Source organism: Primulina huaijiensis, chromosome 17, assembly GCF_012295235.1.
Source record: "Primulina huaijiensis isolate GDHJ02 chromosome 17, ASM1229523v2, whole genome shotgun sequence".
In the NCBI taxonomy this organism is placed as follows: Eukaryota; Viridiplantae; Streptophyta; class Magnoliopsida; order Lamiales; family Gesneriaceae; genus Primulina; species Primulina huaijiensis.
Genome location: NC_133322.1, coordinates 1,638,959 through 1,655,269, shown reverse-complemented (window position 1 = coordinate 1,655,269; position 16,311 = coordinate 1,638,959). Strand labels below are relative to the sequence as shown.

At 33.9% G+C, this 16,311-nt stretch overlaps 1 protein-coding gene and 2 long non-coding RNA genes across 7 annotated transcripts; all 3 read right to left on the bottom strand.

The window, feature by feature from the left end:
• Nucleotides 1-4,393: 4,393 nt before the first annotated feature.
• Nucleotides 4,394-6,722, bottom strand: LOC140962307 (uncharacterized). Of its 2 annotated transcripts, XR_012172518.1 has the most exons (4): nucleotides 6,322-6,722; nucleotides 5,755-5,907; nucleotides 5,404-5,522; nucleotides 4,394-4,557 (listed from the first exon to the last, which is right to left on the bottom strand). It is a non-coding gene; the product is annotated as an uncharacterized lncRNA (long non-coding RNA). The 2 variants fall into 2 exon arrangements; XR_012172517.1 differs by having other exon boundaries at nucleotides 5,404-5,907.
• A 4,954-nt stretch (nucleotides 6,723-11,676) lies between these two features.
• On the bottom strand, nucleotides 11,677-12,091 carry LOC140962742 (uncharacterized). The gene is made up of 2 exons (XR_012172605.1): nucleotides 12,007-12,091; nucleotides 11,677-11,921 (listed from the first exon to the last, which is right to left on the bottom strand). It is a non-coding gene; the product is annotated as an uncharacterized lncRNA (long non-coding RNA).
• A 357-nt stretch (nucleotides 12,092-12,448) lies between these two features.
• On the bottom strand, nucleotides 12,449-15,808 carry LOC140962461 (Golgi SNAP receptor complex member 1-2-like). Of its 4 annotated transcripts, XR_012172548.1 has the most exons (6): nucleotides 15,519-15,808; nucleotides 14,558-14,748; nucleotides 14,130-14,219; nucleotides 14,006-14,042; nucleotides 12,787-12,916; nucleotides 12,592-12,674 (listed from the first exon to the last, which is right to left on the bottom strand). XR_012172548.1 is itself a non-coding variant. In XM_073421382.1 (5 exons), exons 1-5 carry the CDS (start codon nucleotides 15,587-15,589, stop codon nucleotides 12,577-12,579), a joined length of 540 nt encoding a protein of 179 aa, XP_073277483.1. In that variant the 5' UTR covers nucleotides 15,590-15,653; the 3' UTR covers nucleotides 12,449-12,576. The 4 variants fall into 4 exon arrangements, 3 of the variants coding, with proteins under 3 accessions (XP_073277483.1, XP_073277482.1, XP_073277484.1); XM_073421382.1 differs by lacking the exon at nucleotides 14,006-14,042 and having other exon boundaries at nucleotides 12,449-12,674; nucleotides 14,558-14,708; nucleotides 15,519-15,653; XM_073421381.1 differs by lacking the exon at nucleotides 14,006-14,042 and having other exon boundaries at nucleotides 12,450-12,674.
• Between the last annotated feature and the right edge of the window lie 503 nt (nucleotides 15,809-16,311).

Sequence of the window (16,311 nt, the reverse complement as noted above, 5' to 3'; positions counted from 1 at the left end):
CGTCCTGATAAAATATGAATCATCAACTTAATAAGTGAATCATTTGAAGTTCACATCTTAAATGAATTAATTCACTGTAATGGATAGGCAGGCAACCATGGATTAATTAGAAAACAAACTATGAAACACATAAACAAGATGACAAGTTCAATAATTAGAATCCTGCATAGTGGTCCCATAGTGTTTTCGCAGAGGAATGCAAGATACGTACATTTGTTAACGCGAGGGGACTTATAATTACATTAATTTAGCAAAATATATAACAGATTTTGAAAAAAATGGAACCGAGCCGAGTCGAGCGTTACATACATATATGTGGCAACATCGTGAGTGGTATTTAATGTGTATAGGTGGAGGCACTTTCGAGTAGTTGGGAAAGAGAATGGGGAAATGTAAGGTTGTGTTGGCATTCCCAATGGAATGTGAGTATGTGAGGGAGAGAGAGAGAGAGGCGGCAGAGGTGGGGGATCGGGGCGAGGGACACTGAGATAAGGACGTGTGCATGGAGGGCCTTATTAATTTTTTCCATTCATCTGTTGTTTTCAAACTTATTACCCCCTAGCTAGCTCCCCTTTATTATTTCCTCTATTTTCGATTCCAAGATTGATCATTTATTCGATCATTCATGAAATACATGTATTCCGAAAATCATGTTAGACGGTGAATTGACCGACGACATGCACAAAAAATAAAAGCTTCAAGATCAGAAAACGTAATTTTCCAAAAATAATAAACAGCTAAATAGTTTGACTCGGAGACAGAAACATAGACCACTTGAACCGAATTTATATATATTTTGGAAAAATTTAGCACTTTGCTACCGAGGCCATCATCATGACGTGCCCAAAAATCAATCACTTTTTACTTTTAACGCAATTGCTATATATATGTTTGTAGAATTCGGATTTTGGTGGAAAATAATTGTTTGATTGGTAATTAAGGAGTATCCCCTCCGGTTTACTCTTTCTGAATAAGCAAGGAGTCTTTTAATATGAAGATTTAATTGCAAATTATTTTGAATGCTCATTTTTTTTCTGAGAATTGAGTGTTTGCAACATCTGGAAAAAAAATGAATTATATATTTTTCTTCATAAATTTATTAAAAAAAATATAAGAATAATTTTTTTAGAGATAGTAAACACTCCCTAAACGTTATTATTATTGCGAGTCGAAGTTATTTCGTTATTCTTGGTTATAATATTTGGATGTAGAACGAGTCCGTTTGACTAGTTTCAAAGTTGTTTAGATTAAGAATATAATCAAATATTATCATTAGTTCTACAATTAAAGAGAAAAAAGATCTTGAGACGAAACATTTTCATTTAAATCGTGAACATATATATTTGTGAGCGCAGATTAAGCGTATGAACTTGTTCGCGTGCCCATGATCTAGCTTAATCTTTTTTGGTCGTCCAAGCTAGCTCTACCTTGAATTGTGAGGATTTCTATGATCTACTTGAGTTGGATTAATTTAATCATACCACTATTTGAAAGTGCTAATTTATCTGTTTTCCTGTATTGGTAATAGATAAATGTGCTAGAAGCATTATTTTTAGGGTCAAAGAAAGTAAGTGATGGGAGTTAATTATCTATATATTTCTTAATTTGTGGGGAAGAAAAATAACAAATTCAAATGAATTTGAAGTCCACATTTATTATGTCTTCCATGACATGTTCCCCAAAAGTAGATCTGTCTATTTTACATTTTTAGCCAAGCATTGGACCACTTTTAACAATTAGCCCTTCAAAAATTTTATAGGTGAGAACTGGGGTATAAATGAACCGAACTGGTTCGAGAGTTTTTCGAGTCGGCTCGAAAATATTTGATTCATATTCGAGTTTATCGAATTCAAAACAAACTTGAACATATTTGAACTCAAGCCTAAATTATTTTGTTTGATAATTTGTGAGCCACTCACAACATTCATGTTTCCTTGATCGATATCTTCCCAAAATTCTTCCTTCGAAATTAAATTCCCAATAATCTTGAAATTAAATTTGAATAAACGGCGAATGTGACCCGGTAGATTGAAAATGGAGAGTGTAGTTATTATTATTATTATTTTCTTTAGTTTCCTTTTGCCATTTTAGCATTAGAGGAGAGACACAAACCCTAGCTAGGTTGGCTGAAAAAGATGGGGATGATCTGTCATTTCTAACTACCATATACAACCGAAACTATCACATCAAATTCAAACCTTCGTGTATATATTTGTTAATGAAGGAAAAAAATAGGGTTTCAATCTATCAAATGCTGTATTTGGAATGATGGATTTGATAACGATGAATTTTAAAATGCATGGATTTTAATTTATTTGACTTGTTTGGATAATTAACAAAATTCAAGTGAATTTGAAATCAATTTCAAATCAAGTTATGTAATTTGTAATAGTAATTGAGATGATTTTCAAATATTTCTAAGATAAGTGTCATTTGAAATACATAATTCAAATCCTTCGTCAAATCAAATCAAATCAAATCATTTCCTACAAATCAAATTCATCCACCCAAACGCGACTTAAGTTAATTTGTTTCCCAAAATTTGTAGTTTATATAGTATATATGTGATTTAATAATCTTTTGGGAAAAAGAAAAATATAATTTGAAATGAAATTACTCAGCACAATTTAATTAATGTATTTTAGGACACTTCGATTGTGTACGTCAATATCAGGAAAGATCCATGTCGTATTGAACCAAAAATCAAGATTTATACTGAGATAGGTTATAGTATATAATCATGATATGTCTATAATATTCTAGAATCAATACATTTCTAGCAAAATTTTCTTACCTAAAAAAATTACATTTTGTATTGAAATTTAATGTACAAGGAAAAAGATTTTTTTTTGTTTTTTGGCATATTAAGTTGTCCAATTTTAAATTTTGGTCTATTAAATTTTCAAAATTTGTTTTTGGTATTCTAACTTTTTGTTTTCGATTATTGTGATCAAATTATTGTTAATTACGTGTCATCTTAAAGTCAGAAATTTCCAATTTTAAAATGTATCACATAAACAATCGGAACAAAATATTTTAAATTAAAAGTTAAGCGTAGCAAAATAAAACTTTGAAAACAAAATTATTTGAATTTTATTAAGCCAGCATAGTACATTGTACTCATGTACAATATTAAAGAAAAAGAGAGGCCTAATACCTAGGTGATCCCTGGGGTTGGCATCAAGGTGGTAATTTAACAATTTTCCTAAATATATGTAATTTTGCTAGTCTTGATATAATTTTGAATAATTAGATATGTGATTTTAATTTGATATAAATCATTAATTTTTTCTATTTTATTAAAGTTTAAGACATGATAATAACCATATATGAAGGACACCAACTTTTTCTTCCAACTTTACCCTTATATGATACTAATATTACATTTTTGTTTTTTGTTTTTTTAAATTTCAACACACACTTTTATTTTTATTTTTTTAATTTCAACAATTCAAATATCAATTTAGTCCCTCCATAATTTGTCAAATTTCACTTTATTCCATTGATAATGATAAAAAAGACTGTACACACGCATCGCGTGTGCAGAGTAACTAGTGTTTATTAAGATTGATATTTGAATTCTATTTAATCCTAAAAGCTAGTTCAAGAAGAGATTGTTCAAAATCATATATACAACTCCAATAAGTCAATTCACTCNCCCCCCCCCCCCCCCCCCCCCCCCCCCCCCCCCCAACAACTAGCTCCCTCTATACCTACCTATCTGTGCCTCCCTATACATATACACACACTCTTCTCTCTCTACGTGTTTGTGTTTGTGTTTGTGTGTGTGTGTGTGTGATTACACAACTTATAAATGCAATTTGAATGGCACGGGTTCAACAGGATATGTTACGGCAGATTCCCCGAGAAAAGTTAGAGCTATACTATGTCACCATATCTTGCAATTGATATATGCCAAGTTGAAAAAATTAAGAAAAAAGCCAACGTTTCAGTGAAAGTGCCAAAATTTTAGACAAGGACCGTTGTCTATTGCATAGCTTTTGTACACAAAAATGAATGTCAAGCTTAATTGATCTCAGAGCTCCTTTACATCCGTGATTCAACTACTACCATGCCCCGCCAACTGACAAAAAATGTTTCGATTTTTTGGACATCAGATATACATATGTTGGATTGAGTAAATACTGAACTTTTAACACAAACATACCAATATCTACTCCATCGTAAGTACTATTAAAGTATAAATATATACTATGGTTGGATTATGCCTCGTATAAACTCGAGTTTTGCGAAAAGAGATTTCAATTGTGTGTATGTGTGTTTGAAGAACCACAGATGCAATGATTTTGGCGCACCAAAATATAAATCAGGTGACTTATCAGCCTAATAATCCAAATTTTGAAGCTAAATTAACTAATTAAGAAGATATACGTATAGAACCACGCATAATTATAATGTCATCAAATGGAGAAATTCTCAGATTAAGGACAACACGTACATATTCACATACAAATTAAACACCAATAATTAATGGGGAGAAATCCCAACATTAGCATCAGAAAGAAAGCCATCCTTCATTAGAACATCATCTCCATCCTACAAACATGGAAAAACGAAATTAAATCTCAATCGCAAATTTTAACTCGTGAAAAATTAGGGTTTTTTGGTATCTGCTGGCAAACATTTGGTTTCTTCACTGGTTGATCAGGCATCATCCCGAAGTGAATGTGTGGGAAATGAGCCCACTATTGAACACATCATGGAAACAAACAATTGGGAAAAAAAAATCCAGATGTAAGTACTTTTCGTCGAAAAATATTATTTGTCTAGGACCTAGCTTGCATGTAGAGGAAAGAAATTAAATACACATACGATGGCAACTCACATAACAAAAACCCAGATAATATTGGGAAGAATCAGACGACCAAATAAGATTTCATGGAAAAAAAGAATACAGGGTTCCGGAAGAATAAAAGTACAATATTGTTAAACATCGCTTTAGATATGGAAAAAGGCTAATAAAAACACCATGTTATACCATCCTACTGCCTGTGTTTTCGTCGAAAATATCCAAAAGATACCATAAATCGATAATAAATGGTGAACATGAGTTAGTATTAGCAGAAAATTTTGTGTTAACCGCAGTAGAATTAAAGGCAATAGTTGATCACTTTTAATAAATAAATATAAAAAAGCACAAGATTAATTTAGCAAAACATGAAGGAAATTACTGGTAGCTAGAAATATGAAAACCATTCCAAACACTCAAAGCCGCAACGGGAGGAATCACGAGTTGGGATAAATCAGTCTTTCACATAAATCAATTTTAAAAAGGGAAATAGAAGAAAAACTAAATTATATTTATGGAACATGTATATGGTTATTTGGTAAATACTGAAGAATGTAGTTAAAATTAGCTGAGGAAAACTTGCAAAATCTCACGTCTGTTAATTAGCTACTGGAGGCTGAGGAAGATCTTCGAGTCCTCGAACCGGTATCAACGACTCGTTTGGATTTGGCTGATTCATGAGTAAGCCGGATGGCGAATTCCTAATCTCGTCCTGAGAGTGAAGCGCTCATACTTGAATGGTAAGTTCAGAAGGAGAAAAAAGACACAAAAGGAAAGACAAAATTTTCCTCATTCCAACATCATAAATATTAAATCGGAAGAAAAATCAATTAGCATGGTACAATTTCTTAGATCATACGATTTAAATTATAAATATCAAATTTTGCTGTCACATTCATTTGGAAACCCTAAACAGTTATCAGATCATAAATTATATATAATACCAGAAGATTCTGAGGGGAGAAGAAAGAATGACCGAGATGAAGCTGATTGGAAGCTGGAAGGAGCAATCCACGCATGTTGACTGAGAGAAGATTGGTGCAATGCCCACATCGCACAGTGACAGTCTTGGACAAGCTTGAGCAAGGAACACTCACCTGAATTAATTCAAGAAAAAAACATATATCAAAATTTTTTGACAAAACGCTACCATGAAATAAGCAAAGTGATTAAGACTTCCCTTAAATATTTAACTAATCAAGTGTGGATCTAAACATGGAACTCAAATAAAAAAATATCTCATACTCCTAGTTTTACACAAAATGTATATTTCTCAAACTATATGTTTGCAGCAACAAAAAATTTTTCAACCGAACCCAAAATTTCTAGAAAAAGGAACAATTTTTCAAGAAATCAGGCAACGATTACTAGGATCAAAACGAAGCACTTGTCCCAAGAAAACGAGTCAAGAGCTTGAAGGGTTTGTGAGATTTCGTGCTCAAGTAATACATGGAACAAAAAAAAAAGGGTATGCAAAACTTGAAAAGATCACGGTGATTATATGTGTATACCGCGAGTACAGTGTCACAATAATTGCAGTGGACATAGTAAAGCTGGTCCGAGGGGAAGAGGTGGTGGTGGTGGTGGTCCTGTGCGAAAGTAGATGAAGAGGACATGGCTTTTACCCTAATTATTCTTGTTTTTCCTATGCTGTAGTTAGCTTCCCAAGCTAGCTCTCTGATGATCCACAGAGATGATTAGATTGGATAGTTCAAGGTTTCTGTGTATGTATATATCATTTGATATGAGGGTTTGGGCCTATACACATTAACAGCCTCGGATCTGATCCTTCTCAATGTTTTGTTTTCTTTTATTATTATTATTATTGATATTGTTATTTGTGGAATGTAGGTTTGAATTGTTAAAAAAGATTGAAGTGAACGAGTGAGGGGTATGCATATATGTGTGGGCCTAACAAGTCTATATATATACTACTATCATACATGCACATATATACTACTCATTATCTTAAAAACTAAATATTGATAACAGATTGGTAAATGATATAATCTCCTATGAGTGAATCTTTATGTCTGATTTAATTTGATCAGTGGTCTATTCCAAATCTATCGACATGAACTGCCGAGAGTTCATGCAAATTACGAGTTTTGAATGCTATGTGATTTTATATATGCTTGAAAATTGGGACCCTTCGATTGCATCTCACCTTAATTAATGATTCACGATGCTAAGGTTTAATTTGTCTTTTTAATTAACATTCGATTGTGTTTATCGGAGCTGTTTAACTGATTCATTCAATTTGTATCCAAATAAGTTCAAGTGTCAAACTCAGACATTTACTCTAATGCAGGCTGGCATTAACAAAGCTAAATCATACAAATAAATCAATCAGCACATCCATTTCCTATGCTTTTACAAGATACAAAGCACTACATATATTAACGAGCTAATGTGAGTTTCAAAATTTTTAGTAATGCGATTTCGAACAGATGATTTTGCCATGCGTCCTGATGATAAAATATGAATGATCAACTTAATAATTGAATCATTTGAAGTTCACATCTTACATGAATTAGTTCACTGTAATGGGGAAAACGTAAGGTTGTGTTGGCATTCCCAATGGAATGTGAGTATGTGAGGGAGAGAGAGAGAGAGGCGGCAGAGGTGGGGGATCGGGGCGAGGGACACTGAGATAAGGACGTGTGCATGGAGGGCCTTATTAATTTTTTCCATTCATCTGTTGTTTTCAAACTTATTACCCCCTAGCTAGCTCCCCTTTATTATTTCCTCTATTTTCGATTCCAAGATTGATCATTTATTTGATCGTCCATGAAATACATGTATTCCGAAAACCGTGTTAGACGGTGAATTGACCGACGACATGCACAAAAAATAAAAGCTTCAAGATATATAAGAAAACGTAATTTTCCAAAAATAATAAACAGCTAAATAGTTTGACTCGGAAACAGAAACATAGACCACTTGAACCGAATTTATATATGTTTTGGAAAATTTTAGCACTTTGCTACCGAGGCCATCATCATGATGTGCCCAAAAATCAATCACTTTTTACTTTTAACGCAATTGCTATATATATGTGTGTAGAATTCGGATTTAGATTAAGAATATAATCAAATATTATCATTAGTTCTACAAATAAAGAGAATAAAGATATTGAGACGAATTGAAACATTTTCATTTAAATCGCGAACATATATATTTGTGAGCACAGATTAAGCGTATGAACTTCCTCGCGAGCCAGTGATTTTTCAGTCTTTTACAAGCTAATTGTGAACCATAACATCATCATTATTATCTTTTGAGTGAAGAAGCATTATTTTTTATTTCTTAATTTGTGGGGAAGAAAAATAACGAACTCAAATGAATTTGAAGTCCACATTTATTATGTCTTCAATGACATGTTCCCCAAAAGTAGATCTGTCTATTTTACATTTTTAGCCAAGCATTGGACCACTTTTAACAATTAGCCTTTCAAATTTTATAAGTGAGAATAAGGGCATAAACAAATCGAGCTAGTTCGAGATTTTTTCGAGACGAATCGAAAATATTTGATTCACATTCGCGTTTATCGAATTCAAACCAAATTTGAATATGTTTGAATTTTTTTCGAGCTGAACTCAAGTCTAAAATTATTTTGTTCGACAGTTTGTGAGCCGCTCACGAGCCTTAATATTTTATTAATATAATATAATTATATATTAATTAAATAAATTCTAAGCCTTTCAAGTACTTATAATTTCTTAGAGATAGTTCGAATATTTCGTAAATATGTTCGAATCTTTCGAGCCGAATTCGAATTCAGGATTTAATTCGAACCGATTTGAGCCAAAAAGTTGAAAACTTTCGAGTTCCAAATCGAGCTCGAACTCGAATAAAACTATTTCGATCCGAATTTGAACATTAAATTTTTTGTGATATTCGGCTCGATTCGCTTTATTTACACCCCTAGATGGGAACCATTACATACATTTAAAATCAAATATATTTACCAACTAAAATTAAATCGTGTGAATTATAATGTGATTTTTCGCCGTAAAAAATATTTTCTCAAAACATAATCCTAACTTACAATCAATTTTCCTCACAACATTCATGTTTCCTTGATCTATATCTTCCCAAAATTCTTCATTCGAAATTAAATTCCCAATAATCTTGAGATTAAATTTGAATAAACAGCGAATGTGACCCGGTAGATCGAAAATGGAGAGTGTAGTTGTTGTTGTTGTTGTTGTTATTATTATTATTATTATTATTATTATTAATTTCCTTTTGCCATTTTAGCATTAGAGGAGAGACACAAACCCTAGCTAGGTTGGCTGAAAAAGATGGGCATGATATCTGTCATTTCTAACTACCATATACAACCGAAACTATCACATCAAATTCAAACCTTCGTGTATATATTTGTTAATAAAGGAAAAAAATAGGGTTTCAATCTATCAAATGCTGTAGTTGGAATGATGGATTTGAGAACGATGAATTTTAAAATGCATGGATTTTAATTTATTTGACTTGTTTGGATAAATAATATTTCGGTGAATTTCAAATATATCAAATCAAGTTTGTAATTTGTAATAGTAATTGAGATGATTTTCAAATACACATAAGATAAGTGTCATTTGAAATACATCCTTAAAATCCTTCATCAAATCGATCAAATCACTTCTTAAAAATCAAATTCATCCATCCAAGCGCAACCTAAGTTAATTTGTTCACCGAAATTTGTAGTTTATATAGTATTTTTGTGAATTAGTTCATCTTTTGGAAAAAAACCAAAAATATAATTTGAAATGAAATTACTCAGCACGATTTAATTCGTGTATTTTAGGACACTTCGATTGTGTACGTTAATATCACGAGAGATCCATATCGTAATGAACCAAAAATTAGGATTTATAATTCGTAGTGGTCCAATTTGAAATGAGATAAGTGATAGTATATATTCATGATATGTCTATAATATTCTACAATCAATACATTTCTAACAAAAGTTTCCTACATAAAAAAAAAAATAATTACATTTTGTATTGAAATTTAACGTACATGCATGTGGAAAACGATTTTTTTTTGGTATATTAAGTTGTCCAATTTTGAGTTTTGGTCTATTAAATTTTCAAATTTTGATTTTGATATTCTAACTTTTTATTTTCAATTATTGTGATCAAATTATTGATGTATGTGTCATCTTAAAAGTCAGAAATTTCCAATTTTAACAGTACCATATAAATAATCGGAACAAAATAATTTATAAATAATCGGAACAAAATATTTTAAATTAAAAGTTAAGCGTAGCAAAATAAAACTTTGAAAACAAAATTATTTGAATTTTATTAAGCCAGCATAGTACATTGTACTCAGGTAGAATATTAAAGAAAAAGAAAGGCCTAATACATAGGTGAGCCCTGGGGTCAGCTTTGTAGTGTACTAAAATGTGCCATCGTTTTCAAATATATATACTCACAATCACACACCAACATGAGAGTGTGGAAATCGATAAAGATGGAAAGGTAATACTCGTAATTAATGACCTGTGGACTCTGAAACCTGTTTTCGGCATCTTCATCACCGGTTTATTTCATCCTACCCACGTTGGCATTGCTCCCATGATAGGATGGATGACCAAGATTTGTCCATACATATATAGGACCCACTTTTTTTTTTAAATTGTATGTGTGGCAAGATCTTATCCGTTGAAATGAAGTGAGGGTAGTGCTCAAATAAGTTATCTCATCTACCATCTTCACCCCAACACTCCCACACACACACCCCCCCCCCACCTCACCTACTAGCTCCCTCTATACCTACCTAACAAGCTATGCCTCCCTACACACACACACACACACACATACACATATACTTGATAATTGAATCATTTGAAGTTTACATCTTACATGAATTAATTCACTGTAATGGATAGGCAGGCCTTAGAAAACAAGCTATGAAACACATAAACAAGATGACAAGTTCATGAATTAGAACCCTGCATAGTGGTCCCAGTGTTTTCGCAGAGGAATGCAAGATACGTACATTTGTTAACGAGGGGACTTATAATTACATTAATTTAGCAAAATAATAGATTTTGAGAAAAATCAAACCGAGCCGAGTCGAGCATTACATGCATATATGTGGCAACATGGTGAGTGGTATTTAATTTGTATAGGTGGAGGCACTTTCGAGTAGTTGCAAAAGAGAACGGGGAAAATGTAAGGTTGTGTTGGCATTCCCAATGGAATGTGAGTATGTGAGGGGGAGAGAGAGGCGGCAGAGGTGGCTAACTGGCTCTGTGTACTTGAGATGATTTTCAAATACACGGTTTTATGCCCACCACGCCAAGAATTGCCATGTTTGGGTATATTTTAGCGTAAGGGGCCTTGTAGTCTCCGTCTGGATTTCCCACGTCGAATGCTTTGCAGAAAATGAAGAACGTAAATGAGGCGACTATGCAACCAATTGCGGTGCCGATACCTTGGCTAATGAGCATTGATCGTGGAAGGGTTCTATGGCGCCAGAGATAATTTTATTAAATTTTGGAGGAGGAAGTTTATCCAATGGATTTGTGGTGGTGCTTCGTATTGTCGCTTCCCAAAAATTATTATGAACAATGGAAAAGGGTGTGTGCTAGTGGAACCTTACACGAATGTGACTTGGCATATCACTGTAGCAAGCCCCCCCCCCCCCCCTCTTCCCCCCTTACTAGCTTCCTCTATACCTACCTATCTATGCCTCCCCACACACACACACACACACACACACACACACACACACACAGAGAGAGAGAGATACACACACTCTTCTCTCTCTACGTTTGTTTTTGTGTGTGTGTGTGTGTGTGTGTGTGTGTGTGATTACACTCCGTACGTACGATATATAAATGCCATTTGAACGGCACGGGTTCAACAGGATATGTTACGGCAGATTCCCCAAGAAAAGTTAAGAGCCATGCTGTCATCATATCTTGCAATTGATATTTGCCAAGTTGAAAAAAGAAAAAAGCCCACGTTTCAGCATAAGTGCCAAAATTTTAGACAAGGACTGTTGTCTGTTGCTGAGCTTTTGTACACAAAAATGAATGTCAAACTTAATTGGTCTCAGAACTCCTTTACATCCGTGATTCAGCTACCACACCCCACTGACAAAAAAAAAGTTCACTTTTTCGGACATTAGATATACATATGTTGGATTGAGTAAATATTTAACTTTTAACACAAACATACCAAGACTTTTAGTGAATTATATTCATCCCACGAGGTATGTGCTTCCATAAAATCTCTACTGATCAAGATCTACTCCATCGTAACTACTAAAGTATAAATACTATCGTTGGATCGCCGAGTTTTGCGAAAAGATATTTCAATTTTGTGTGTGTGTGTTTGAAGAACCCACAGAAACACAGATTTATGGCACACCAAAATATAAATCAGGTGACTTAATCAGCCTAACAATCTATTGTTAACAAGTTCAAGCTCCGATTGTCCACCTTAGTTCGAACAGACAAAACCAAATGAAATTCAATGAGCGAGGGACAGATCATTATTAGATTTTCTATAACAAAGCTGCGAAGGGAGGGGAGTGCCTTGATTCTCAGAATTTAGAATCTAAATGGAGTTTTCTCTTAAGCAACTATTTCAGCAGACTGTGTCAATGAAAGTTTAGTGGATAAGACGTAGAAAAATGGGAACATGAGAAATGATATACCAATTACTCTGTAGAAAATAGTACATGGAAAATTCCTTCGAAAAGCCTTTATTCTTTCTTTTGTTTTTGACAAAATAATAAATAGATCTTTACTTTGAAAGCCAATAAATGATAAGAAAAAGTGTACAAGCAGCAATAACTGCGGAGAGGATGAAAGCATCCCTTGATCGTTTTCTCCTGATTGAACCTGAGATGGTGTAATAAAAAATCAAGAATGAATGAATATTCAAAAGGGAAAAAAACAATATAAAATTTCTTTGAAAATTACTAAGTAGGCTTCTTCGAAAAAAAATATTTACCAAGTAGGCCACGAATGGCAGAAAATTTGTCACCGAGCAGTTTGACATTTCCTTGAACATCACCAAACAAGGTCCTTTCAGAACCCAATGCGGTCCTAGTTGCTTGAGCTTGACTTATCACATCATCGATCTGTAAGAATATGTCAAAAATGTTTAAAGGGATAAAGCATACTGCATGCCTGATCTTAACAAACCTAAACCTCTATACTAAACAACTACCTGGACAAAAATAACAAAGACAAGGACCAAAAAAAATGGCCAAAGAACACGAGCAGTGAAAGTCATAAGTGGCAAAGAAGAAGAACAAAAATGAGAACACGAACAGGAATAGTGGCAGTGATTCAACTAAGTAGCCATCATTTGTAACTGAGTTAAAAAAAATATGACAAAAGCATGTGTAAAAAACGGGTAGATCTATGAGTAGTCTCTTGTGGGCCAAATAAATTCCACTTGACGAATAATGGATGCAACAAATTCATCCTAATATTTAATAACAGACTTCTAAACCAGCTTACAAACCTGACCGTTACGGTTGCCATGTTATCACCTGAGAATTATTTCACAAAAATTACTCATCCCTGCATCCTAATCCTTCCATCTCCCTATCTCAATTGAAGATGTATACCTAAGCGCCTGATGAGATATCATCCTTATCCAAAATAAGATTAATTTTGAGAAATTTCAACACCACTAAGTGCTTTTTCGATAAAGATAATCCCTAAAAATCAACATTACTAGGTCTCAGTTATTAATGTTAATGCACCATTCCACCATGCAACAACCACGAGGCAAGGATAAACTTTAACTGCGTCCAAGGGAAAATATAACAATATGGATGCTAGAGTATTTTTCTTCACAACCATCACAGAAATACAAAATCCTTAAACAGACAATACCAGAGATGAACATTCGAAATATACTTCAAAATTTAGGAAAGCTCAAACATGTTGAAATTGCATCCTTAGAACCATATCAAACAACTCTAATGCCATTGAAACCGACGTAGGGAACTTGGGTGAATATCTTTTTTTTTTAATTAGCCACAATATGAGTGGATAATCTATATCAGATTGGAAGTCACTCAGTCAGTCTAGGCACAAAAATAAGGTAGATGATTGTGAACAAATTCCAATCCTTCCACATAAGTTCACAATAGCAAAACCGAAGAATTGCTGTGTGAAATTATCCAAACAATAATAAGCAGCTTTAGATGCCTTACCTGAGATATGCTCAGCAACTGCATTCTTGTTGACCCGCTTCCAGAAGTTTGCATAGAACACAACTTACAGCTTTAATAAGCATAGCAACAATTTATTACTAGTGGTTAAATAAACTTTTCTCACCTTGTACTCACTAATGTCATCTCTCACATAATTAAGTAGCTCCGCTTGTTTACTCGATGAGATAATGCTTCCCTGGATACGCCTAAATTCCTACATAATATCTCAGATTCTCAAGTCAATTCACATAATATGACCATGTTCGGATCGTTATAAATAATTATCTTGAAAGAAATAATTTTTTCTAGTATCTAACAACGGAAAATAATGCAAATATATGATCAAAATTATTATACAGAGATTTAAAAAATAATTTAACAGAATCTAGGATAACATGAGCCAGCTTGCCCACCTTAGTATTAACTTCAAAAAGCAAAACAAGCGAACAAAATTAAAACCATTATCCGTTTTCTAAAATTCTATCTTAGCGTATAGATTAAAGGCCTAAGTATCATACGATGGTCAAAAGATGCCTGGTGAGAGTAAATAACCTGGGTCATGCAGTATGTCCCTATGCCTGGCAAGCTTTGAGTGACTGAAGTGGTAGGAGCGGCTGATGCTGCACATCTAATCATGGAATCGTTTTTATCAAGCAGCTTCTCAAGCAATGACTGAATCTCCATTTCTGTGGACTTCCAAGATCTGCTGGACCCAACAGTAGGTGAAGTAGCATCTACATAACCTGAAAACCGACTCAAGCAACAAAAACCCAAACACCAAGCTAAACAGAGAAGATGTAAATTTATGACATCCAGATTCAAAACCTGCGCCTCATAACTTACTATGCATTACATTGAAATCTTTAAAGCCCATTTAATTACCACAACACTACCTTGAGACGATACATTTCTTTTGCAGTGGAGTTGGGACACGAAAGTTGCAAAATTTTTAATTACTCACTTCTATAATTTTTTACCTTCAAGCTAAAAATGGGCAGAAATAAAAAAATATCAAGAAATAATTTCTAAACAGGGGCCAATTTGCCCTCACTGCACCGTGTGTGGCTCAGAATCTGCATTTCTCGCAGCCCAAGCCCCAGCCCCAGCCCCGGGGAGGACCCAAGATCGTGCCAATGAGAAACATTTAAATTTCACCTCAAATTGTTCCATCCATGCAACTAAACGACTAAGCAAGGGCCGACCTTCCGCTACCAAAGCCCGTTTCCCTTGATCAATAATCACTGATCACACTTGTAGCAAGTCGTATAAGTTTCAAGCTCCATATTTCAAATCATCCACTCAAGCCTCTCCAACACGAAAACCATGAAATTTCACGTATATTAAGGTCACAGAGATAACACGACAATAACAAAAAGAAATAAGCACTTGAATATCACCGTCCAAATACATCTTCTCGGCAGTAGCGAATGGCGTAAAATTTTTAAAAAAATTATAATGAAACAAAAGCAATTTGACAATCATCCAAGAGCGAGGATGCAAATAAACAGCATACCTCCCTGGGTGAAGCGAGCGCCGAGCTTCGCATACGAGGAGAGTTTTACCTCTTTCCGGAGTTCCTCCCATCCCGACTCCTGCAACGCATCCATTCGCGGATACCGGACCACGAAGATCCGACCCGTCTCAATTAGTCCATAATCGGGTAAATCTCCGACCATGCGGTTGAAATGGGGCGGGTTGCGAGAATCAACCACTCGACAATGGGCAATCACTGACACAATAAAGGCTGCAGCTTTTTTCTCCGCGAGTCAGAGATGCTGACAAACGAGTCTTGGGTAGGGTCTAGGGAGGGGTGAAAACGGGTTAATCCCGAGCTAAAAATATTGTCGCATTTTATTTTATTAAACGTGCTTTAGTAACATTTTATTTGAATTTGAATTCGCTACTGAAAAATATATAGTCTTTTGTGTATTCCAAAATTTCAATATTAATGCTTTATTATTGTTGTTGTAGTTCTGTATTTTTAGGTATTTTATAATAAACTGATATCAAGATTGAATATTTTAAACATAATAGTTTTAATAACATAATGTGTCTGTTTTTTCCTCTAAATATAAATGCACGTAAGAGTTATAACTAAAAATTTGTACAAATAATTTAATAAAAATCGATAAATGCTTAAATTTGAGAAGAGATTACTTTATGTTCCATCGAGAATAGATTTTCTTGGTTTTAACTTTGCAGTAAGATGATCATCTGATCATCTTATATAAACAAATCGAGTGTTTTACTTGTCAATATAACATAAACTCAACCACAAATTTATATGTCTAAATTTAATCATCCGA